This window comes from Eptesicus fuscus, chromosome 1, assembly GCF_027574615.1.
Source record: "Eptesicus fuscus isolate TK198812 chromosome 1, DD_ASM_mEF_20220401, whole genome shotgun sequence".
Classification (NCBI taxonomy): Eukaryota; Metazoa; Chordata; class Mammalia; order Chiroptera; family Vespertilionidae; genus Eptesicus; species Eptesicus fuscus.
In genome coordinates this window covers 70,824,046-70,850,347 of record NC_072473.1, presented here as the reverse complement: position 1 = coordinate 70,850,347, position 26,302 = coordinate 70,824,046, and the positions used below count along the sequence as shown (strand labels likewise).

Here is a 26,302-nt window from a genome sequence, read left to right as displayed (position 1 = left end):
GGATGCTGCCAGACCTCCTCTGGAAAACTTAATGGAAAGGCAAGGTAAGTGCCTTTATGTCCCACCCCCGCCCCCAAAATAAGGATATTTTTGGGAGTTTATTTGAACTGTGACCCCCTTGAGGAGAAATTGTTGTAACTTGTGTTCCTGTCCGAATATGTAAAATAATGACTCTGTGGAGAAGAGGGGGCGACTAATATGTTAGAGTAGTTTGGGCAGGATTCTAATTATTTAATGGATTTGCGTGGTGGCATATTTGTCATCAGGTGAGCAGCAACCGAATGTGCCACCCCTTTTACAAATATCGCTGTGCACTAGTAAAAGCCCTGTGGCCACTCTGAAGGTTGCCCGTACCAAGAGAATTTGTTCTAAAGCCTTGTTCTTCGAGATCCCAGAGCAGCCTGCGCCCCTTGAGCCTTTTCCCCCAACCCCACCCTCACCCGGGCACGCGACGATCTGGCCGCCACCTCGAGGCCACTGGTCTGTCAGCTCAAGCAGGCGGCCGCGGAGGGGCGAGGTGCGGAGGTGGCGAGGTGGGGAGGGCCTGTGCACTCTGCTGCTACCTGTCGCTGCACAGTCCACCCACCACCTGCCGTCGGATTCCATGGCTTGCTTTCCTGGAGCCCACTCACGCCCCCTTCGGAACCGCCAAGGCAGAGAGGGGGGGTCTTCCCCCCCGCGGCCTTTGGGGTGCCATTGCGAGTCAGAGGAAGAGCAGGTGAGTTGGCCAGGCGGAGGTTTCTGGGGCTGGTTAGAGCTGTGTGTCAGTGCACGCAAGGTGCTTCCCTCCCCTGCTAACCTGGACGGCGAGGCTCGAAGACTGGAACCTCAAAGTCTATGAGCTGGGCTCTTCCCTTGGAAGCTTTGTGTCCCTGGGATAAGGATGGAGGGTCATTGCCTCCAAACTGCAGCCAGCAGCTATGAACTTGAGAAAATGCAAATTTTGTCTGATGCTGACTTAGGCTGCATGGAGCACGCTGTCTGGTGCCTTCCACCTAGCTGTAATTCTAATTCCAAATCTAATTTCACTGAAGCTAGATGGAGCTTGGGGATGGTGAATGGTGGAGAGAGGTCCCATTAATTTAATTATGTATCAAAGAATGCTTGCCAGAAAAAAGTGGATGCCTTTTCTTAAATACTAAACAACCAGTTCATTGGTTAAATGCAGGTAACAAATTTAAAAACATATTAAAAACTCATTTCAACCATGTTTTCACACCTTCTCTGAAAGTTTCCCTTTTTACATTCTTTCTTTCACAAAATAAAGGCATTGAAATGAACAAAATGTCCTAGTCTTAGTGCTGCTGAGAACTCTAAAACTTACTACTAATCTGATAAAATCTTGCTTAGCAGCCAGTTCTTCAAATATCTGTATTTCTGCTCCCAATCTTAAGTGTTTATTACTTTTTGTTCTGTTATGCAATGTTCTCAGCCCCAATATTTTTAATTTAATTTGCTGTATTTTAATTAACACCTCCCCTTATTTTACATTGTGTGTGTATAACTGTATGAAGCGGGAAGAAAAAAATGATTATCACAAATAATGTCTCTCTTTCCCTGCCCTTTTCTTGCTCTCATCCTGGCTGCCTGCTTTTCCACTGCTGGCTTCTCTTGTGCTTTCTATGGCTTTCTGATAGTTTCCGAAGTCATACTAAAGGATTGAAATTATAACTGGTGAGTGATTTCACCATAATAGGGTCTCAGACTATGTGATTATTTTTTTAAAAAAGGTTCCAGTGCTTTTAAGTGATATTCAAGTTCAAAACTCAGAGCCCAGTTAATGGTTTACAGAGTATTAGGAGCTGTACATTAATCTAACTTAAGGTATAAGATTTTATAACTTGATGTATAGTATAATGTTCTTAGAACCTAATAAAACTTTGTCAGGTTTCATATATGTACATTGCTTTCTTTCCACTTTTGAGAAAAGTTTCCTCAGAAAAAGTGCCCTAAAACCCAAAATGCAAGCTACTCAAAATCTACCCAAAATAGATGGAAAATAAGACGAAACATAAAGATTAATTTAGGATTAACTGATTACACTTTACAGAAGGTGTATTTTTTTAAAATATAAATGAGTCTGTCTTAGGATTCCTTTAAATAGCTTTTAGAGGTATTTCAAATAAGTGGTAGTTGTGAGGCTTATACAAAATAATAGACCTAACACACTCAATGTAGTGCCTACACATAGAATGCACGTAGTAAATACTAGCAATGAATAAATCAAATTGGATTTTACAGTCTTTCATATTACCTTTCAGGAATGTCTATTCAATGAAGTTAGGTGTACTCATATAGATAGCTTATCCATAAGAGCTGGACTTTTTGAAAGGTAGCTCTGAGCTATTTATGCTGGCTCCAGAGTCATAAAAGCTGCCTGCTTTCCTATGGGCTTGTTTAGTTCTTACCAATCAATTATAGTGAATGAAATATTGAAAATTTAGCTCTTATTTCTTTCTAATAATCACAGAAAATTTCTGCCAGTGGTTTGGGGGTTGATTTCTGACTTTGGTTGGCACCCTCCCTGCAGAGGAATGTAGTTTGCTTCACTTAACCTTCACTTACTCCCTTTATTTACAATTGGTGAAATCGTAGTCCTTTATCTGAGAGTCTAAAAATATCATTAAAAAGACTAAATCCCATGTTTTTAAATTTTATTTATTTATTGATTTATTTATTGTCTAAACTTTTTAAAATATATTTTATTGATTTTTTACAGAGAAGAAGGAAGAGAGATAGAGAGTTAGAAATATCGATGAGAGAGAAACATCAATCAGCTGCCTCCTGCACACCTCCTACTGGGGATGTGCCCGCAACCAAGGTACATGCCCTTGACCGGAATCGAACCTGGGACCCTTCAGTCCGCAGGATGACGCTCTATCCACTGAGCCAAACCGGTTTCGGCTATTGTCTAAACTTTTACATATGTCTCCTTTTCCCCCAATTGACACCCCCCTAGCCATTCCCACCCCCCGGGCAAGCCCCCACCGCCCCAGTGTCTGTGTCCATACATCATGTTTTATAATAGCTCTGACTTTATTTGTTATGCTATTTGGATTGATTTTTGAAAATCTTCAAGTAATGTAGGGAAGATAAAAATTTTAAAAAAATAATGAAGTTATTTCAAATAAGGTATTTCAGAACTGAACACACACAACATTCCAGTGAGGATTATGGGCCAGACCTTGTATAATTTAACCAGTACTACCAGAAGTGATTAGCAGAGGGAACAAGAAGAGTTTTTGGTGACTTTCTGTTGGTTTTGTTTTTGTTTTCAGGAACTCAGAAACCAGAGATGAATAAAAACCAGCATGAACCTCCTTATGAAATTGAGAACCAGTTTATATTGCGTCTGCCTCCGGTAAGAAACCTTTGTATCTCATAGCAAATATCTTCAGTGCATAAGTATTAGCTCTGCTTGGATTCTGTACCATTTCTACTTAAGGTAGGCTATAAAAACTGAGAACATTTGTTTCCCAGGAATCATGTTCTATTAAGCAATCCTATCCCAGTGTGTACTCTTTTAGCAGCATTTCTTTTGTCTTGTACATACCACCTATCGTGTGGGTTGATTTCCTGGCAAACAGCTGTGACAATGATGGATTCAGTATCAACAGCCTGCTCATTGGACAGCCAAGATAAGACTCTTCTGAAATCCTTTCTGTCCCCTCAAAAGGGCTAGTGAGAAGGACCAGCACTATGTTCTTCAAACTGGTCACCATGCAAGGCTGTTGAATCTCCTCTCAACATTGTGTTAGGTTCTTTTCCCCCATTGAGACCTATATACAAATATTATTTAGTCTACAAGACTATATTAAGATGGGCTTCAGAAAGTTATTTCCCCCATTAGGGTTAATTAATATACTCAGTAAACTGCAGCTAAACCTTTCTTTAGCAACTATAACTGAAGGGCAGCAGTGAGAAGCAGGAATATAGAACTAGGAGAAGGCATTGATATTAAAGTTCACCTCATCCTAAATTGACCTGCACAATGCATGGTATCTAATGGTACATGGCATTGTTCCTAATATTTGGGAAGCTTAACGTGTGTGTGTGTTTTTTAAGAAAGACTGTCTCTGACATATCTGTTCTATTAGCTGCCAAGTAGACAATCCTTCTAATTTGTCAATTTATCTCCTTTTTAGGAACATGCTGCTACTGTTAGGGAAATTATGCAATCCGGAAGTGTCTCCATAAAAGATAAACTAAAAATTGACTTGTCTTGTAAGTAGTTAATATCCATTCAACATACATTGAACAGTAACTTATTAAGAGATTGCTCTGTGCCAGGTGCTCTACTCCATACTAAGGATTTGAAAAGAATAGAAGCGTTCTGTCTTGATGGACTCTAAGAGAGGCTTAAATCACTCCCATCGCTTCTTTTAAGAGGAAAGGAAGTAGATATTATGCAACTTGAGGTAATTATCAAAATGTGTATAAGAAAGAACTTGGGGGTCAACTGTGGGATTTTCATACTGCTGATTGTCTCCTACATACAAGCTTTGGGATTTCTGACTATAACAAATGAATGTACTGTTCTTTGTTTACAAATGTGACACACCTTTCTCTCTTTTAAACAACATTTATTAGGTTTTATAAATATAGAGAAGCAGAACCTATGCCCTGAAAATCTGTGTGTATGTGCATTTAAACTGTGATTGTCACTTTGACTTTAATTCTAACTGGATCACCTACTGCAAATCAAAAGCTGCAGAGGGTTTGTTTTTTTAAATTATAGAATGTCCTTTTGTCCAGCTAATTTTACATGACAATACATGGTATTTATTCAATAAAACTTTTATGTTAAAAAGAAAATAAATACAGAGGAGTATATAAAGAAGAAAATATAAAATGGCCCATAAGCCCACACTCTAGTAACTCTATTGACATTTTTAGAAAGGGCAATACAAGTTTATGGCTAGAAAATTCAAATAAAACAAAAAAGTTCAAAAGGAGGAGCAAAACTTTTTCACAGTGCCCCAAAGTCAGTGCCAAAGATAAGTAATATTAACCATTTATCCCTGTATTTCCTTACAGACAAAACTTTTATGCATAATATCATCATTTAAATAATCTCTGTTTTTAAAGTTAATTTACACAGAAAGGATCATGTCAAATATAGTTCTGCATCTTTTTTTTTTCACTTACCATTAGAAGATTACACTTGAATCCTCAAAAGTATCCATATTTGAGACAGCTGGGCAGGATCAGAGTTGTCAGTATATGATGTATATGTATATCCTATATAATAAAAGGTTAATGTGCAAATAGACCGACTAGTGGAATGACCGGTCGCTATGATGTGCACTGACCACCAGGGACAGACAATGCAGGAGCCGTCCCCTGGTGGTCAGTGCACTCCCACAGAGGGAGCGCCACTCAGCCAGAAGCCGGGCTCATGGCTGGGGAGCACAGTGGTGGTGGCGGGAGCCTCTCCTGCCTCTGCAGCAGTGCTAAGGACCCCTCGGGGGGATGTCCACATGCCGGCTTAGGAGGGAGTGGGCCTAAGCCAGTAGGTGGACATCCCCCTGAGGGGTCCTGTACTGCAAGAGGGCACAGGCCGGGCTGAGGCCTGCCCCCCCTCAGTGCACAAATGTTGTGCACCGGACCTGTAGTATATTAATAATATGCATACTTTTTATTTTTAATCCTCACCTGAGGGTATGTTTATTGATTGTAGAGAGAGGAAGGGGGAAGGGAGAGAAACATTGATGTAAGAGAGAAACATGAATCAGTTGCCTTCCATACTTGCCCAGACCTGGAATCAAATCGGCAACCTTTTGGTATATGGGACAATGTTCCAATCAACTGGGCCACCTGGCCAGGGCTACATATTTTTTTCAGTGTTTGATGATTATATAGAATTTTATATTTGTGAAGCTAACTAGAGGTTATAAATTGAGACTTAACTAGCAAGATTCTAAGATCAACCCTTCCTTCACCCAACCCTTTGAAAACACCCATGCATAATGACATGATTGAATGCTTCTTCTGGTATCAAAATGAATGGGTTTGAATGAATGCCGTTTGCCTTTCAGGATGAGAATGAAACATTTACTACTTTAGCCACATTTGTTCACAACCATTACTAAGAAAATTCGATACTTTTGATCAAGTGACACAAACTGGGGGAAAATGTATTCCATTTACTCTGCCTTCTTTCCTCTGGGGAGTTACTAAGTGCATGTATAACTCTAGCACTATGAGAAATAGTAGATTTCACTGAAAGACTAGTTTATCCCACACATTGTCTCAGTATTCAAACCCTAGGAAGTTTAAGAGTACATTGGGAAGATGTCAACTTTAATCTTTCCTGCTTCTCTTTAGCTGATGGACGTCATGCAACTGTTGAGGTGAAAGATGTCTCACTAACTGCTAAGGTGGTTGACTTGCCTTGCGTTATTGGAAGTCTGAAGACTCTCGACAATAAAATGTTTTATAAAACGGCAGATATTTCCCAAGTATGGATGAGTTTTCTTAATCTCCTAGCTCTCACATCCTTCCAGGAATCCCTTTCTACCTCCTTTTCTCTGTTTTTATTTATTGATTTGAGAGAGAAACACTAATTTGTTGTTCCACATATTTATGCATGCATCCATTGATTGATTCTTGTATGTGCACTGAACAAGGATTGAACCTACAACCTTGGCATATCGGGATGACACTCTACCCAACTGAGCTGCCCAGCCAGGGCCCTTTTCTATTTCTTTCAGTGCTCCTTTACACTTGGTGAATGGCTGCTTGTCATTTCTAATTCCCAGCTCACGTGCACAGAAATACAGTGTCATGTTCTGGTTTAGTGTTTTATTCATAACTTTTCACTATTTTATTTTATCCAAGTAGCTTTTAGAGCCCCCTGTTTGCCATTTCTAGTGACTTTAATTATTTGAAATATATGAACATCTGGGATTTTCTTCTGAACTCTCTGATAAAACAGTATGCTTTTAACTGTTGAGATTTAAACAGGTTCTTATTATCTCTTGTCTTGATTTTTTGTTTTCTTTCTAAATCAAAATGCTAGAATATATCTGTTTTAAACATATTCCTTCTACAGTGTTAAACACTCAAGATAAAAAAAACCCACTCAAAGTCCACATACAGAGTCCACATGCCAAGACACAGAGAGAATGAATCTGAATGTATGTAATACTTGGTTTTCTCGAAATGCCAAGTAACGTTGTCCTTACTTCTATGCTCTAGGACTTCTGGTGGTAAGAATGATCATGACTCATTACTAACCCAAGATTTGTGTCCATAGTCAACGTCTTTATTTTTGTTAAATGCAGATGCTTGTGTGCACTGCTGATGGTGGTCTCCACTCTTCTCCGGAAGAACCTGTTACCTCTACTGATCTTAAAGTAATCAAGAAAAAGGAAAAGGGGAGACGGAAAAAATATGTCTGGAAGCATGGCAGTAAGTCACCAGCCCTTTTGCTCATTATGGCTGACTACATTTATCTGTTGAATCCTAATTACTTGTGAACCAGAGACCCATTTTACCACACTTGGGTGTTTGGTTTATTAGGCATCCAGACATTCTTTAAGGAATGAGTCATGTCATGAGCCAGTAGTTTATAACATGACATTTCTCCTTATAAAATTCAGATAGATGTGTGACTACCATCAATACTATATACGTTTCACTATGTTAAATTTATTTTAGTTACTCCACCACTTAAGAATGTCAGAAAGAAAAGGTTCCGCAAAACAACAAAAAAGGTTAGTTTCACGCTATTTCTGTGCCTACTGGGTGGATTAGAAGAGGATTATGAGGAGGGAGAAGGGTAAGAGAGACAGTTCATTGGGGATTAATTTGTTCATTCATTTATATGTTCAATAAACATTTATTGAGTGTGAGCTAAATGCCAGGCACTGTGTGCTAGCAGTTGGAAATATATAGTGAACAAAAAAACCAACCTGATCCTTGAGGTTATAGGCTAGTCCTCTAGGGATCTGGTTGTATCTTGAATTTGAAAATTCTGCTAATACTTTTAGTTTTCAATTACAAGATTTAGTTTTAAAGTGAACCCATGCAGAACCTGAGAATTGGGAATTGTGGTTATATTCCTAACCTTACCTCAGATTTATAGAACCACGGGCAAGCTACCGGAGTATTGTAGTTTGGCTTTATTTTTTTAATTAAACTTTTTTTTATTTTTAAATAATTGTAGAGTTGCCTGCAGTTGTTAGAAAAAAGGGAGTTACCATGTACCCTTTACCCAGTTTTCCCCATTGTAACTTTTTGCAAAATTATAGTACAATATCACAAAGAGGAAATTGACATTGTTACAATTCACCAATCTTATTTAGATTTCTCCAGTTTTACTTCTACTCCTCTGTGTGTTTAGTTGTCTGCAGTTTTATCCTATATGTATGTTCATGTCTCCACCTACACAGTCAAGATAATAAAGAGTTCTGACACCACAAGAATCCCTCATCTAGCCGTTTTATAGTCACACTCACCTCCCACCTACCCTACACCCCTAGTCTCTAACCCCTGGCAATCACTAACATGTTCTATAATTTTGTCATTTTTGGAATGTTATATAAATGGAAACTTACAATATATAACATTTAAGATTGGCATTTTTCCACTTAGCATAGTTTTTATTTTATTTTATAAATCTTTATTGTTCAGATTATTAGTTGTTTCTCCTTTTTTCCCCCCATAGCTCCCCTCCACCCGGTTCCCACCACTCCCTCTGCCCTTACCTCCCCGCCCCCACTGTCCTCATCCATAGGTGTACGATTTTTGTCCAGTCTCTTCCAGTATCCCCCACACAGACACCCCTTTCCCCCTGAGAATTATAAATCCACTCCCATTCTATGCCCCTGATTCTATTATATTCACCAGATTATTCTGTTCCTCAGATTTTTAATTCACTTGAGTTTTAGATTCACTTGTTGATAGATATGTATTTGTTGTTCATACTTTTTATCTTTTTAAAAATTTTCCCCCATTTATTTATTAAGGTATTATATGTGTACATATCTTACCATTGCCCCCCCCAACCCCACTCCCATACATGCCCTCACCCCCCAGAGTTTTGTGTCCTTTGGTTATGCTTATATGCATGCATACAAGTCCTTCGGTTGATCTCTTATCTCCCCCACCTCTCCCTAACCTTCCCACTGTAATTTGACAGTTTGTTTGATGCTTTACTGTCTCTGTAACTATCTTTTTGTTCAACAGTTTATAATTTTCTTTATTATCCATAAATGAGTGAGATCATGTGGTGTTTTTCTTTCATTGACTGATTTATTTCACTTAGCATAATGTTCTCCAATTTTATCCAGGTTGCTGCAAATGGTAAAAATTCCTTCTTTTTTATGGCAGCATAGTATTCCATTGTGTAGAAGTACCATAGTTTTCTGATCCAGTCATCTGCTGACGGGCACCTAGGCTGTTTCCAAATCTTAGCTATGGTAAATTGTGCTGCTATGAACATAGGGGTGCATATATCCTTTCTTATTGGTGTTTCCAGTTTCTTAGGATATATTCCTAGGAGTGGGATTACTGGGTCAAATGGGAGTTCCATTTTCAGTTTTTTGAGGAAACTCCATACTGTTCTCCACAGTGGCTTCACCAGTCTACATTCCCACCAGCAGTGCACGAGTGTTCCTTTTTCTCCGCATCCTCGCCAACACTTGTCATTTGTTGATTTGTTGATGATACATAATTTTTATCTTTACTTTTTTCTTCTTTTTCCTCTTTTTAGAGAATTCCTTTCAGCATTTCATATAATACTGGTTTGGTGGTGATGAACTCCTTTAGCTTTTTCTTATCTTTGAAGCTCTTTATCTGCCCTTCAATTCTGAATGATAACTTTGCTGGGTAGAGTAATCTTGGTTGTAGGTTTTTGCTATTCATCACTTTGAATATTTCTTGCCACTCCCATCTGGCCTGCATGGTTTCTGTTGAGAAATCAGCTGATAATCATATGGGTGCTCCCTTGTAGGTAACTAACTGTTTTTCTCTTGCTGCTTTTAAGATTCTCTCTTTGTCTTTTGCCCTTGGCATTTTAATTATGATGTGTCTTGGTGTGGTCCTCTTTCGATTCCTTTTGTTTGGGGTTCTGTGCGCTTCCTGGACTTGTAAGTCTATTTCTTTCACCAGGTGGGGGAGGTTTTCAGTCATTATTTCTTCAAATAGGTTTTCAGTGTCTTGCTCTCTCTCTTCTTCTGTCACCCCCATAATTCTGATGTTAGTACGCTTGAAGTTGTCCCAGAGGCTTCTTACACTATCTTCAACTTTCTGGATTCTCTTCTCTTCTTGCTTCTCTGGAGGAGTGTCCTTTGCCTCTTTGTATTCCAAATCTTTGACTTGATTCTTGCGTTCCTGTAGTCCGCTGTTGGGTCTCTGTATAATATTTTTTATTTCCGTCAGTGTATGTTTAATTTCTCGTTGGTCCTTTTTCATATCCTTGAGGGTCTCACTCATATCCTCGAGGGTCTCGTTAAATTTATCGGCCTTTTCTAGGAAATTCTTGAAAAACCTTATAACCGTGGTTTTGAACTCTATGTCCAGTCATTTGTTCTCTTCCATTTATTTCGTTTGTGATCTGTTTCCTTGTCTCCTCATTTTTGCTGCTTCCCTGAGTTGGTAGGGTAGCTTTGTGTGTTAGGTGTCCTATGTGGTTCAATGGGTCAGCCTCCCAGTTACCTGAGGTGGACACTCTTGGTGCACCCCTTTGTGGACTGTGTGTACAGCCTTGTTGTAGTTAAGTCTTGATTATTGTTGGTGTCACTGGGAGGACTTGACCTCCAGGCCAATTGGCTGTGAGGACCCACTGTGTCTATAATGGAAGAATTGCTGTGCTGGAGACACGTTTATGGGGCAGGACTTGTTCCAGTAGGGCTTTGGTGCTCACTGAGTCTGCTTCTTGAATGTGTCCCTTATGAGAGTAGTTGAAATCTGGTGTTGTCTCACACAGACCACTAGATACACTAGTTTCTAGATCTCCAATGGGGTGCAGGTCAGCTACTGTCTGAGGCCATCCAGCAGGAGCTACAGCAAGAACTACAGTTTTCTCCTCTTTGCTTGGGATTTGGTGGTTTTGGAGCAGTCTGACTGGAACTGCAGTTTATTTGGTTAAGCTGCCACAGGGCAGGCCATTTATATGCAAAAGCAGCTGTGTGGAGCCTGGGCGGGTTTGTAGAATGTGTGGGGCGGGGTCTCAGGGTGGGGCAGGGTCTCAGGGCATCACTAGGCTAGGGCGTGGCAAACAGCGATGGCTGCCAGCCAGCCTTCTCTGCCCTTCCGTGTTTCCAAGTCCCTGCGTCCCGCGCTTCAGTGCAGTAAACACTGATTGCTGGGCACACCTCTGCAAAAAAGTCACCCTCACTTTCCGACCTGATTGCCGACAGTCCAGCTTCTCCCTGTAGGCATCTGGGTCCCCCACGTGTCCCCAGAGACTGGATTTCAGAGTGATTGGGAGCTTATCTCCCTTCGGGTTGAAAAAACCCACGCGCCTAGTCACCCGCCACCAGCCCGATTCGCGTGCCTCCGTACCTCAGCTTTTCAGCGTTTGTGCTCCTTTCTCCCCTTAGTTGTAAATCTACCACTCAGCCAGCTTTCCCGTGGTTCTGGGTGATAGTCGTTTTGTCTTTTAGTTGTAGTTTTGAAATTGTTGTGCAAGGCGGCAGTTTAGTTGTTTACCTTTGCTGCCATCTTGGTTTCTCTACACTTAGCATAGTTTACTTAATATCTGTGCAAGTTGTTGCATGTATCAGTATTTCATTCCCTTTTATTGCTGAGTAATTTCATGGTATGAATGTACCACAGTTTGTTTAACTGTTCACCCATTGAAGAACATCTGGGTTGTTTTTAGTTTTTTATTATTATAAGTAAAGCTGTGAGCAGGTTTTTGTGTGAACATGAGTATCCGTTACTTTGGGATCAATGAGCAAGAGTGCAATTGTTGGGTCATATGGTAGTTTCATGTTTAATTGTATAAGAAACTGCCAGACTGTTTTCCAGAGTGGCTGTACCATTTTACATTCCCACCAGCAATGTATGTGTGAACTACTTCTCTATATCCTCACCAGATTTAGGGGGTGTCACTATTTTTTATTTTAGCAATTCTGACAGATGTGTAGTGATCTCCTTGTAGTATTAATTTGCATTTCCCTGATAACTAATGATGTTGAACATTTTCTTGTTTGCGTATTTGCCATCTGTTTAACCCACTTCAGTCAAATGTCTGTTCATGCCTTTCACCCATTTTCTAAATTGATTTTTTAAATTGTTGAGTTTTGAGTTATGATCTAAATATTAGAGTTTTTGGTCAGATATCTGGTTTGTAATATTTTTTCCCAGTTTTCTTTATGAGGTCCAATTTATTGATTTTTTTCTCGTTAAGGGTCTTGCTTTTTGTGTCAAGCCAAGAAACTCTTTGTCCAGTCCAGATTTTCAACATTTTTTCTATATCTTTTTTTTAAAAAATTTTATATTTTACATTTAATTCTACAATTTGTTTTGGGGTTAATTTTTGTAAAAGGTATAAGGTTTAGTTCAAGGTTATTATTATTATTATCATTATTTTTTTAAATCTTTATTGTTCAGATTATTACAGGAGTTCCTCTTCCCCCCCCCCCATACTTCCCCTCCACTTGATTCCCCACCCCACCCATGCCCTCACCCCACACCACTGTCTTTATCCATAGGTATAAGACCTTTGTCCAATCTCTTCTCACACCCTTCAGACCCCCTTCCCCCTGAGAGTTGTCAGTCCACTCCCTTTCTATGTCCCTAATTCCATTATATTCACCAGTCCATTCTGTTCTTCAGACTTTTTATTCACTTGTTTTTTAGATTTACTCTTTGGTAGGTATGTATTTGATGTCTTTTTGTTGTTCATAATTTTTATCTTTACCCCCTTCCTCTTCTTCCTCTTCTTAAAGAATACCTTTCAGTATTTCATGTAATCCTGGTTTGGTGGTGATGAACTCCTTTAGTTTTTTCTTATCTGTGAAGCTCTTTATCTGACCTTCAATTCTGAATGATAGCTTTGCTGGGTAGAGTAATCTTGGTTGTAGGTTCTTGCCATTCATCACTTTGAATATTTCTTGCCACTCCCTTCTGGCCTGCATAGTTTCTGTTGAGAAATCAGCTGACAGTCGTATGGGTACTCCCTTGTAGGTAACTAATTGTTTTTCTCTTGCTGCTTTCAAGATTCTCTCTTTGTCTTTTGCCCTTGGCATTTTGATTATGATGTGTCTTGGTATGGTCCTCTTTGGATTCCTCTTGTTTGGGGTTCTGTGCGCTTCCTGAACCTGTAAGTCTATTTCTTTCACCAGGTGGGGAAAGTTTTCTGTCATTATTTCTTCTAATAGGTTTTCAATATTCTCCTCTCCTTCTTCTTCTGGCATCCCAAAAATTCGGATGTTGGTACGCTTAAAGTTGTCCCAGAGGCTCCTTACATTATCTTCATATTTTTGGATCTTTTTTTCTTTTTGGTTGGGTGTTTTTGGTTTCCTCATATTTTTTGTTTTCTCTGGTTCGGTGTTTTTTGTTTCCTCATATTTCAGATCTTTGGTTTGTTTTTTGGGGTACGTTGATCTACAGTTGAGTTTCTGTATATTCTTTATTTCAGACAGTGTATGCTTAATTTCTGACTGGTCCTTTTCCATTATTTTGACATTCTCATTGAGGTCCTTGAAGTCCTCATCAAGTTTCTCCACAGTTTTTAGAAGATTCTTGAGTAACCTTATAAATGTGGATTTGAACTCTATATCGTCCCGTAGTTTACTTTCCTCCATTTCTTTCATTCATGACATGTTTCTGTGCCTCCGCATTTTGGCTGCTTCCCTGTGTTGATGGAGCGGCTTTGTGTTGTAGGTGACCTATAGGGCCAGTAGCTCAGCCTCCCCAATCACCTGAGGTGGATGGTCTTGGTGCACCCCTTTATGAGCTGAGTGCAAAGTCTTGGTGTAGTTAAGCCTTGGTTGCTGTTAGTACCCTGGGAGGAATTGTCCTCCAGGCCAATTGGCTGTGGGGACCCGCTATGTTTATAACTGCTGCACTGGAGACACACTTCTGGTGCAGTTTCAATGGAGCTTTGGTGCTCTCTGAGTCTGCCTCCTGGCTCTGTCACTTATGAATGTGAGGAGTTGAGGTCTGTGTCTCACACTGACCACTAGGTTCACTGGCTTCTGGATCTCCAATGGGATGCAGGTCAGCTACTGTCTGAGGCCACCCCGTAAGAGCTACAGGGGAATTCCAGTCTTCTCCTCCCTGCTTGGGATTTGGAGATTTTGAAGCTGCCTGAACTGGTTTCTAGGTTAGGCGGCACTCCATTCATATGCAAAAGCCACTGCTTGGAGCTTGGTTGAGTTTTTAGGTTGTGCGGGGCGGGGTCTCAGGGCGTCACTAGGCTATGGCATGGCAAACCGCAATGGCTGGGAGCCAGCCTTCCCGAGTCTCCAACTGCTACCCTGCATCTTGCGCCCCAGTGTTGCAAACAACCACTCCTCCGCACAGCTCTGCAAGCAAGCCACCCTCACTTTCCGACCCGATGGCAAACAGTCCAGAGACAGAGAGGCATCGAGGATGCTTCTCCCCATAGGAGTCTGGGTCCCGTGTGTTTCCCCTTCGGTTTGAAGAAAGCAATTCCTACTGCCATCTGGGATCCACCTCTAGCCCGTATCTCACGCGTGTGCGCCCCGGTACTTCAGTTTTTCAGTGTTTGTGTCCTGAACGCTCCTCTCTGTTTCCGTCTAGTTGTGGAGCCTCCTTTCAGCCAGCCCTCCCGTGGCTCTGGGTGATAGAGGCTCTGTCCTTTAGTTGTAGCTCTGAAATTGTTGTGCGTGGCCGCAGATTAGGTGCTCACCTACGCCGCCATTTTGGGTTCTTCCCAAGGTTATTATTATTATTATTTGCCTTTACATGTCCAATTGCTCCAGCACCATTTGTTAAAAAGCCTATCCTTCCTCTATTGTATTTCTTTTATACCATTGTCAAAAATTGGTTGGGTATATTTGTGTGAGTCTTTTTCTGGGCTCCTTGTTCTGGTCCATTAATCAATGTGTTAATCCTTCCATTGATATCATATGTAGCTATATAATGTCGTGAAATCAAGATGACTATTCTCACTTTATTTTTCTTTGTCAAGATTGTTTTAACCTTTTAGACAGCCTGTACCTTTCCATATAAATTTTAGAATAAGCCCAGCCAGTGTGGCTCAGTTGGTTGAGTGTCATCCCATGCACCAAAGGTTACTGGTTCAATTCCCAAGGTTTTGGGCTGGATCCCAGTGGGGGGTGTGCAGGAGGAAGCCAATTAATGTTTCTCTCTCATTAATGTCTCTCTCTCTCTCTCTCTCTCTCTCTCTCTTCTCTCTCTCTCTCTCTCTCTTTCTCTCTCTCTCTCTCTCTCTCTCTCTCTCTCTCTCTCTCTCTCTCCCCCTCCCCTTCCTTCTTGTCTCTCAATTTAAAAACATATTTTAAAAAGATTACATATTAAATTTTGGAATACGTTTATCTATGTCTATGGAAAATTCTTGTTAGAATTTTGATAAGGAATTGCATCAAACCTATAGATTAATCTGAGGAGACTTTACATCTTTATTAGTCTTTCAACCTATGAACATAGTTGCCTTTTATATTGTCAGTCTATAGCATTCATTGAATGCCTACTAAATGTAAACCTAAGTTGAGAATAGTTTTAGAACTCTTTAAGCCTTAGTGAAGTATGACAATCGTACTATAACTTCATTGTTTATTATGTTTTATTTTATAGCTGGTTGATTTCAAAGAAGTCAGCTTTACTGAGGTGGAGCAGTCATAACCTTATTGTTTGCCCTTAGTATGTTTTATTTCATAGCTTATTAATTTCAAACTGATAAAAGAAATCATAAAAGTCACTTTCAAGCCTTTCTTCTCACCACTAATCGTCACTCCCACACATACACTGAATTTATTCACTGAAAAATGAATTCATTGATTAATGTCTGATAACTCCTAGAGGAAAAGATATAGTTTGGCCAGTGACCCCTTGTATTCTAATCTGCCTTTTTACTCTGATATTTATTTAAAAAGCCATTTCTTAGAAGTCAAGGTTCACTTTTTACCAGCAGTTTTTTGCAATTGCTATCCCCCCTCAAAGTTCTAATTTCTATCTGTGGCATAATGAATCAGTTGCTGTGGAGATGATTATCTAAAACTGGTTTAAGGGAGAACATGTAGCTAAGACCCATCTTTTAATAGGAAAGTATCTAAATAATAAAGATTTGGGGAAGTGGAATCTGGGAATTTGGATCTTAAACTAAATTACTTCTAAATAACAAATAAGGAATTATAGTTCTTTGCCAGTGTGGGTCAGGGCAAGTAATTAAAAATTGAGGCCTAAGGGTTGCACCTCTGAGACAGGTCTTTAACATAGAGTTGCAGGTTAAAAAGATTAAATGTCTCAAGAAATTTGGGAAAAAGAATAAGCTTAACATGAACAAATCTAGAACCTGGTCAAAATTCCTTCATAGTCCTAGCTTGTTTGGCTCAGTGGGTAGAGTGTCAGCCTGTGTACTGAAGGGTCCCGGTTTTGATTCCAGTCAAGGGCACATGCAGGTGTACAGGAGGCAGCCGATCAATGATTCTCTGTCGTCATTGATATTTCTATCTCTCCCTCTACCTTCCTCTCTAGAATCAATAAAAATATATTTATAAGAAGATTCCTTCATGAATAGCATTACTTAAAGTATAAATTTGGATAGATATCTTAAAGAGGGTTAATTATTTGAATTTGTATATAGGAAAAGGGCTTTCCTGGAAAACACAGGGTGTTAAATGACATTACTAATATTCCTCCCACCCCCCACTTTGGTCCAGTGCACTGACTCTCCCGATTCAGAAAAGGAAGTGAAAAGATTGCTGTGCTCTGATGCTGAAGCTTTCAATGTCCGTATCCTTTTATATTAAATGAAGGGCCCAGTGCATGAATTTGTGCACCTTGAAAGGAACTGTGGGCCAGGAGGCTGTGGTGGGCACAGGTGTGGGTCTCGGCCCATCCTCTGAGCCCCCACCTGGCTCCTCCCACTGTGGCCCCCGGTCCCTTGTCTGCCAGCAGCCCCGCTCCTGCTGCTGCCACTCCCATGCGCTGAGGGCGCCAGCCCCACTCGCACATGCTGCTGGCGCAAAGCTATTGGATTTGGCACCAGCAGCAGTGCGAGCAGGGCTGACGCTGTCAGTAGGTACAAGCAGCAGCTACTGCCCCTATCTCCCCTCAAGGAGCAGTGGGAAGTGGAGAATCCCTCAGGGGTGATCAGGGCTAGTAGTTGCCACTTGCACCCACTGATGGCGCCGAGTGATAGGGACTGGTGCCGGCAGTGGACGGAGGCTCCGGTGCTGGCAGCAAGTTCGAGTGGGGCCAGAGTCGGCAGCAGGTGTAAACGCCCAGCAGGACCACAGTGTGCGGGAGCAAAGAATTTTCAGTAACCACCAGAGGCTTGCCCCGATGACAGAGACTGGTGCCCTACCTTGGTCTGGCACTCTTACTCACCTGCTCCACCATTCCACCATGGCTGATGCCTGCCATGTTCCACACTCTGCTGCCTGCTGCTGATGCCTGCTATTTTCTGCACGTGCCCCCTGGTGGTCAGCACACATCATAGTGACCGGTTGTTCGGTTGTTCTGTCGTTCGGTCTATTTGCATATTAGGGTTTTATATAGATAGATAGATATGTTCTGTGTAGTCTGTTCCATTCCATATGTACTTGCTGACAAGCCCTCACTTCTGGTACTTATGTGATGATTTTGATGTATGGAACTTAAGATTTTTGGAAATGTTACTTTCTAGCTAGGAACAGTGAATTCATAAAATAAAAATTTATTTACTTGTGTAATTCAATATAATGCACTTCTCCATACTAGGAATCTAGATAGAAAGGCCTAAAGTTGGATTAAAATAAATAGCACTTTCAGCAGAGAGCCTTTTCTCTTTAAATGGTGTCTTCTCCTTTCTTTCTGCTTTTTTCCTTGACTGTCCCTTTCAGGATGGGAAGTAATTGCTGAAGGTGAAACCAAAGAAATTGAAAGTCAAGGCTCCATTCCAAGCTTTGAGGTGTCCCCAGGAACAAGTGGTTATAAGCAGGGTGATAGATCACCAGGTATTTTAAAAAAGGCAAAAAAAAGGAGCTGCAGAGAGGGTAGGTATTGACACTATGCAAGAATATTTTCGATAGACTTACAGGCCAATTACAGGCCCTTCTTTCTGCTTATTGGTCACTCAGTACTTTGTGGGTTTTTGATTGCAGTTCTAATTTCTTATCAATCTATGGTATTATAAATTTCTATGGGACCTTAGATTCTCTAAATATCTTGATCATTTAATACATTAATGAATGCTACATTGTTTTATATTTCCTGTCCTTGTTTTTTGAAGGGATTAATCTTCCTACAAGAAAATTTACTTATAAAATTAATTGGTTAGCCCAGCTGGCGTGACTCTATCTTGAGTATTGACCTATGAACCAGGAGGTCACGGTTTGATTCCTGGTTAGGCTATATGCATGGGTTTCAGGCTTGATCCCCAGTAGGGAGTGTGCAAGAGGCAGCCAATCAATGAGCCTCTTTCATCATTGATGTTTCTATCTCTCTCCCTGTCTCCTTTCCTCTCTGAAATCAATAAAAATATTGTTAAAAATTTATTGGTTGCCCAGAAAATTTGAGGGGAAGGAGTACAATGGTAGCTGGAATGGGAGTCACTTGAAAAGTTTCAGTTAGTTTCACCTTCTTGCTTAAAACCAATAGAATATCATATGCTTCGGAAGATACTCAGTGATTCTAGCAATAGCAGTGATGATGAGGAGGAAAAGGATGAGGACCAGGATGAGGACGAGGAGGAGGAGGAGGAAGAGGAGGAGGAAGAGGAGGAGGACGACGATGATGATGATGATGATGATGATGAAGAATTTTACTATGATGATGAGAATGAAGAGGCGGAACAGTATTATGAAGAGAATCTGCAAAGGGAGCTACAGGCAAAGTTAATTGAATTTGGCCAGTGTAAGACAAAGGAAGGAATCAGTTCAATAGGTAAGTTAGAAGAAAAAACAAAAGGGTGAGACAGAATGGGTGGCAGTGCCTAAGATTGACTCTAAACATACATTAGTTGCAAGGCTAAGTTTGAAAAGTTATTGCTCAGATGCATAGTGGACTTTTAGTTTATTTGGATTTCAGTCCATTAGTTTAGGCTATGTTTAGATACATAAAGTTTCTGTCTATCTCTGTTAGTCATGGAAATACGGAAGCATATTCATTACATGGAGAAAAAGCTCCAAGAGATTCAGTGTAGAGCACAAAGACAAAAGGATCTCATCAAGAAAGTGGAAAACCTGACACTCAAGGTAAATTCTTGTTGGGTGGTATAAAGATATCTTGGTATCTTAATTTCAAAATCCCATCTTGTGTTTCCACTCATGTCCTCTCTGAGCAGCATTCTTGTTCACTCATGAAGCTAAACAACCTCTTAGAACCCCCTAATAATAGATAGCTCTACTTCCTTTTATCTGAGTAATTTTGATAATCTCATATAAGCATTTTTTGGAAGGGACCAGGAGACTTGAGATAATAATTTCCAATATTGAGCATTTCCTATGTGAAAGGCACAGAAAGAGCTTAGCATTTTACATGTATCATCTCATTTCATCCTTACATCCCTGAAATATAGGTACTGTTACTATTCCCATTTTATAGATAAGGAATTCAAATTCAAAGTGCTTAAATCACTTTCTAAGGACCACAGAAAGCAGTAGGACATAGGATGAACCCTGTTGTTTGTACTAAAATGTTTTCATTGCAGTGAAAGAGAATTAACTAAATTTGTTTTTAAATTTTATTATGCATCCTTGAATAAGTATCAATATCTTGATTTATTTTTATTAATACACATTTCAACTAAAAGAAAATGTATGTTTATGCCATGTTTGCTTTCCTTTTTATAGTGAGGGAAATTCTGAAGCATCTGGAGAACTATATTGAATGACCAAGTGAGATAATAGGTGTGAACACACTTTGAAAGATACAGATATGTGGTATTGTTGTTGCATGCAGTACTAGTTAAGAATAGTAATATTCTGCCCTAGTGCAGGGAAATGGAGGCATTCATTAACACCAAATTCCAAGCCAGCTTTTTAAAAATAGTTCACCACAATCAAAGGATTTGTGCTAACTAGAAAAATGTAACATGAGGCATGTCAAACCTTTATTTCAGGACAAGAAAAAAAAATGCTATGTAGGGTATATAAAATCAAATTGATGGTCTTGTAGTTAGGAGGTGCAGTTTTTATACTCTAAATCTTTTAAAAAGAGTGCTCTTTTGTTATGACTGACAGTTTTCTTACTTATAAAATTATTTGCCAAACTGTTTCCCTCTCTTGGTTCTTCTTCTTCTTTTTCTTCTTCTTCTTCTTTGTTTTTTTTTTGTTTTGTTGTGTGTGTGTTTTTGTTTTTTTGAGACTCAGCATGCATTATTTATACAATTTGTTTTTCAGAATCATTTACGTTCTGTGCTGGAGCAGCTTGAGTTACAGGAAAAACAAAAAAATGAGCAGGTAAGAAATGTGTTTTCAAATCAATCAGAAAATATTTGATACAAATAATACCCCACCCCACCCTCAATCTCATTTCTGTTATTTTTTGTTGTTGTTAATCCTCATGGAGGATAATTTTTCCATTGATTTTCTAGAGAGTGGGAGGGAGGGAGGGGGAGAGAGAGAGAGAGAAAGAGAGAGAGAGGAGAGAGAAAGAGAGAGGAGAGAGAAACATTGATGTGAGAGAGACACATCGATTGGTTGCCTCATGCATGCACCCTGGGGATGGAATCTGCAACTCGGATATGTGCCCTTGACTGGAAATCAAATCCAAAACCCTTCCTTGGGAGGGCCAACGCTCTAATCACTGAACCACACTGGCCAGGGCTCTTTTCTTATTTTTAATCCTCACCTGAGAGTATGCCTTCATTGATTTTAGAGAGATAAGAAGGGAGGGAGGGTGGAGGAGGAGGAGGCGGAGGAGGAGGAGGAGGAGGGGGAGAAGAAGAAGAAGAAGAAGAAGAAGAAGAAGAAGAAGAAGAAGAAGAAGAAAGAGAGAGAGAGAAACATCCATGTGAGAGAGAAACATTGGCTGCCTTCCTTACATGCCCCATCTGGGGATTGAACCCGAACTGGGTATGTGTCCTGACCAGAATGAACCCATGATCCTTTGGTGCATGGAACGACGCTCTAACCAACTGAGCCACACCAGTCAGGGCTTGGCTGTTCTTTATAGGAACAATAGTGGTCAAATCTTCTAAATGTAGGTAGCAGGTTGGAATAAGGTTTTTGTGAAAATTCACTCATTCAGCAGATATTAAGTGAAATGTTCTGGATGTACACACAGTGTTTTTAAAATTTTATTCTTCAATTACAGTTTACATTCAATATTATTTTGTATTAGTTTCAGGTGTACATCATAGTGGTTAGACAATTAAATAATTTACTAAGTGTTCCCCTTGATATTTCCAGTACCCATATGGCACCATACATAGTTATTAGAATATTACTGACTACATTCCCTATGCTTTACTTTACATCCCCACGGGTATTTTATAACTACCAATCTGTACTTCCTAATCCCTTCACCTTGAATAAGATATATACAATACTTGTCCTCATGGAGCTAACAGTGTAGCAGGGAAGGTTGACAGTAAACAAATTATACAAACTTAAAGGTGCAAATCATGCCCTGGCTAGTTTGGCTCAGTGGATATAGCACCAGGCTGAGGACTGAAGGGTCCCAGGTTCAATTCTGGTTAAGGGTATGTACCTCAGTTGTAGGCTCGATCCCTGGCCCTGGGTCAGGGCTCATGCTGGAAGCAACCAATCAATGTACCTCTCTCACATTGATGTCTCTCTCTCTGTGTCTCTCCCCATCCCTTCCCCATCACTCTCTCTTAAAAAAATCAATGGAAAAAATATCCTTGGGTGAGGATTAACAAAACAAAACAAACAACGAAAAAAGAAGAGGGTGCAAATCGTGAAGAAGTGCTGTGAAGGAAAAAAAGTCAATGGTGCTCTTTGAATAAAGAGAGTCCTGATTTAATTGGGGTGTGTGTGTAATGATCAGCCTTTCTGAGGAAGTTATATTTAGGTTGAGATCTGATGGGTAAGTCTAGGCTAAGAGGGGATGAAGAGCTTCTTGGGTGGAACATATGCCAGGTCCTATATTTGGAAAGAACTTAGCCTCTTTGAGGACCTCTGGAGTATTCAAAACAAGGAAGAGAATGACAACATAAGGTTGGAGAAATAGGCTGATGCCATATTGTCTGGTCCCTTGCAGGCCATGATAATGAGGATAGGTTTTAGTCCTAAGTGCAATTAGAAGCCCTTGAAGAGTTTTAAGCAGGAGACTAACATTTATTTTAAAAGATCACTCTGATTCTTATATGGAGAATGTATTATAGGAGGGCAGGACTAGAAGAAGGAGGCCAGTAAAAGGCTGTGTGGTAGTATAATAAGATGATGGTAACTGGACTAAGGTGTTGGCAATGGAGATGGAAAGAAAAAAAAATATATATATATATAAAATTTAACTGCCATATAAATGTTTTATAACAGCTTTATTGAGATATAATTCATATACCATACAATTCACCCATTTATTTTATTTATTTTTACCATCACTTTTTTTAATGGAACTCAAAACGAATACTTATAGGAGTCAGATAAAAAGTACTGCTGCTTAGAGGCTTCAAGAAATTGGCATCATGTATAAATACACACTACAGATACACAGATCCTCCTGTATATAACTCAGTGCTTGATAAGGCCCTTTAGCACATAATGTCCTTTGCCCTGCAAACTATATAGAGGAAAATTTTAACTGCATAAATAAATTTAAGTATCTGACTATGTTGTAGGACAAAAATGGAGTAAACTTAAACATTATCATTCTCTTGACTGTAAGAGTATACCATCACTTTCTTATTTGGCAGCAGTAGAAATACATCCATGTTATTTTTTTAATTCACCAATTTAAATTGTACAATTCGATGGCTTTTAGTACATTCACAGAATTGTGCAACCATCACCACAATCAATCTTAGAACATTTTCATTATCCTCAAAAGAAACCTGTATCCATTAGCATTCACGTCTCATTTCTTCTGAATCACGCCTACGCTCCACCTCTAAGCAACCACTAATCTACTTCCTACTAGTCTACTTTGCCTATTCTGGCTATTTCATATAAGAAGAAACATATATATTCTTTTATGTCTCATTTATTTCATTTAGCATAATGTTTTGAAGGTTAATCCACGCTGCAGCATGTATCAGTACTTTATTTCATTTTATGGCTGAATAATATTCTATTGTATGGATATACTGTACCACATTTTGTTTATCCATTTATCTATCAATGGACATTTGGGTTGTTTCCACATATTAGCTATCACTAATAATGGTGCTATGAACATTCATATATGGGTGAATACTTTTTAAAAGGTAGAATTGATGGGACTAGGCCAATTACTGGGTGTTGAAGGAGAAGAAGTATTAAGGATGCATGCCAGATATCTAACTTGAATGACTATTATTTAAAGCCATAAGAGAGTGAGCAGAGTAGAAATATCAGGGCAGTGTGTGATAAGTGAGGGTCAAGTAGCTATATAGAAAATATATGCTGACTCCAGCCCCATACTTTTGAGGGTCACAATTTTAAAGAGATTGGAGGTCATATTATGAAAATAGGCTTAACATGGGACTCTTAAGGTAGAGATGATGCTGTTCTCCATCCCCATCCAACAAGACCAGGGGAATTCTTATGTTCTGTATCTTCCCTTACCCTCAGCAAATCACGTATCAAAATACTGCTTATAACAATCATATGAACGGTTAATGCCAAGATTGCTTTAGCACCCCCTAAACATCTTTGTTTTCATCAATGTAAGTAGTTAGTATTGGGGAGTGCTATTTTCAACATAGAAAGATAGCTGTAAACTTTATTCACCCAGAGCCCTTTTTGTTAATTCATTTATTTAATGTATATTTATTGGGTGCATATTTAAGCTTGATTCTGCAGAGAACTACAAAATGATTACAACACAGTCTCTGCCTTCAGTGGGGGAGTAATCATGAGAAGGATAGGAATTTAAAGGACTGAGAGCTCACTTTTGTCCACTGAGATTAGGGAAGACTTTAAGGAGAGGTGGTGTTGGACTGGGGCCTTAAAATGTGGTTAGGATTTTAATAAGGAGATAGAGAAAGGAGGGCATTCTGTATAGAAAGTAGCATGCACAAAATGGCTCAGGGGTATTGATGCCAGGTTAAAGAGTTCAGATTTTTGATGTAGGTCATAATGAGCCACCAAAGCTTTATTTTTTAACCTGGGGAGTAGTAATTCAGGAGGATTTCTCTGCCAGTAATATAGGGGAGAAATTAGAGTGGGGAAAGACTAGAGGAAGATGTAAGAGATAGAAGGAATCAGAACTCAACAATTGATTAGATTTAAAGGACAAAAAGGGGAAGAAAGAGGAGTTCAAAGCCTGGGTAACCAGAAAATGGTGTGCCACTAACACAAATGAAGACAACTTAAAGATATTATTGGGGGTGGAGGATGGAGAAGATGATTAGTTGAGTTGGAAGCACTCTAAAATGGTAGAGTGGAGAGTGGCTCATGCATAGAAATGACCACTGAAGCTGTGGGGATAGATTGAGTTAGCCAGGTTGACTGCTCAACAAGATGTCTGAACCTATGGGGAAAGCTACATTTAGGAGGTGGTGGGGGAAGAAAGAGCCCACAAGAGAAAATTGGACCAGTCAGTGGTTGTAATCACGGTCAGCATCTGAGTGAAAAAAAGCCTCTAAGTTACTGCAGATGGCAATTATAGTAGCATCAGTAGATGGTATGCAGCATAGGATCATTTTGCAATGCTCCATTCTTTTCATTTCACAGAATGAAAAGCCACAATGGTATGTAGTGAACTAAATTCAATAATATTCAAAAACCATCTTTGTCCCACAGACAGTATATTTCTGAGTGTTATTAGTCACTTTGCCATTTCAAGTAAAAAAATAAATAAATCCTACATCACAAAAGGTTCAGGACTTCTGACTTAGAACGAATTAGGATAAGTAGAACATCACAAGCTCCTGATTGGTCAGGACTCTGAACCAGTTTTCAAGTGTCTCTTAATGTGGCAAGAAGCAGCAGCTAAGACCCAGTATAAGACCTACTGTGTTCAATGAGTCAAGAGGCTCTCCCAACTGCCTTACCTTCTGACTCTTTGAATATGGCTACATTAATCCCATCTCCATTACTCCTACACTGAGCTATGACCTCTGTATACTCTTCCCAGAAGTACAAATTCTTAACAGCAAGCATATTTAATTTTTCAGCACATTCCATTTTAAAGCTTCCTTTTATAAGTTTGTTAAAATAAAGGACAATATCATGGCTGCAGCATTGTGTACGTATTCTTTTTGTTTGTTTGTTAATCCTCATTGCAGGATTTTTTTTTAATTTTTAGAGTGGGTAAAAGGAGGATGGGAGGAAGGGAGGGAAGGAGAGAGGGAAGGAAGAAACATTGATGTGAGAGTGACACAATTGGTTGCCTCCTGCATGCACACCGGGATCCAACCTGCAACCTAGGTACATGCCCTTGAAACCCAGGTACGTGCTCTTGACTTGGAATCAAACCTGCAACCCTTCAGTGCCCAAGTCAACACCCTAACCACTGAACACCAACCAGAGTTCTGTATGCATTCTTTTTTGTTTGTTTGTTTATTAATCTTCACTTGAGTTACAGTAAATTTTTCCATGGATTTTTTGAAGAGTGGAAGAGATAGGGAAAGACAGAGAGAAATATCAATGTGAGAGAAACACATCGATTGGTTGCCTCCTGCATGCACCCCAACCAGGGCCCAGGCTGGGAGGAGCCTGCAACCAAGGTATGTACCCTTGACGGAATCAAACCTGGGACCTTTTGGTCTGCAGGCCAACGCTCTATCCACTGAGCGAACCCGGCTAGGGTTGTAGGCATTCTTGACTGTGGCATTGTTCTTTGAAATATCACAAGATTAACATACCATATAAATGTCAAATTACAGTTATTTTTTGGTTCATATAAGTAAAATCTAGATCAAGTAGTGGAACTTGATGAAATTTTCATGTTTTCCTGTCTCTCCCTATAGATAATTTCCCTACAGGAAAAACTGAAATTTTTTCTGGAGAAGTGAGGAGAGTCTTCAGCCTTACACATCCAGATTGAAGACTGCATGAAACTGTGCATGTTTCTGTTTGTTTCATTGCTTTATGTTGAATCATTTGTA

General features: G+C 39.7%; 1 protein-coding gene across 1 annotated transcript; it reads left to right on the top strand.

The window, feature by feature from the left end:
* Nucleotides 1-26,302, top strand: TAF7L (TATA-box binding protein associated factor 7 like). The gene is made up of 13 exons (XM_054716812.1): nt 1-44; nt 3,279-3,361; nt 4,146-4,224; nt 6,328-6,461; nt 7,287-7,413; nt 7,663-7,718; nt 15,739-15,771; nt 16,824-16,896; nt 17,988-18,101; nt 18,745-19,029; nt 19,228-19,340; nt 20,487-20,546; nt 26,165-26,302. The coding sequence occupies exons 1-13, from the start codon at nt 32-34 to the stop codon at nt 26,207-26,209; spliced, it is 1,215 nt and encodes a 404-aa protein (XP_054572787.1). The 5' UTR covers nt 1-31; the 3' UTR covers nt 26,210-26,302.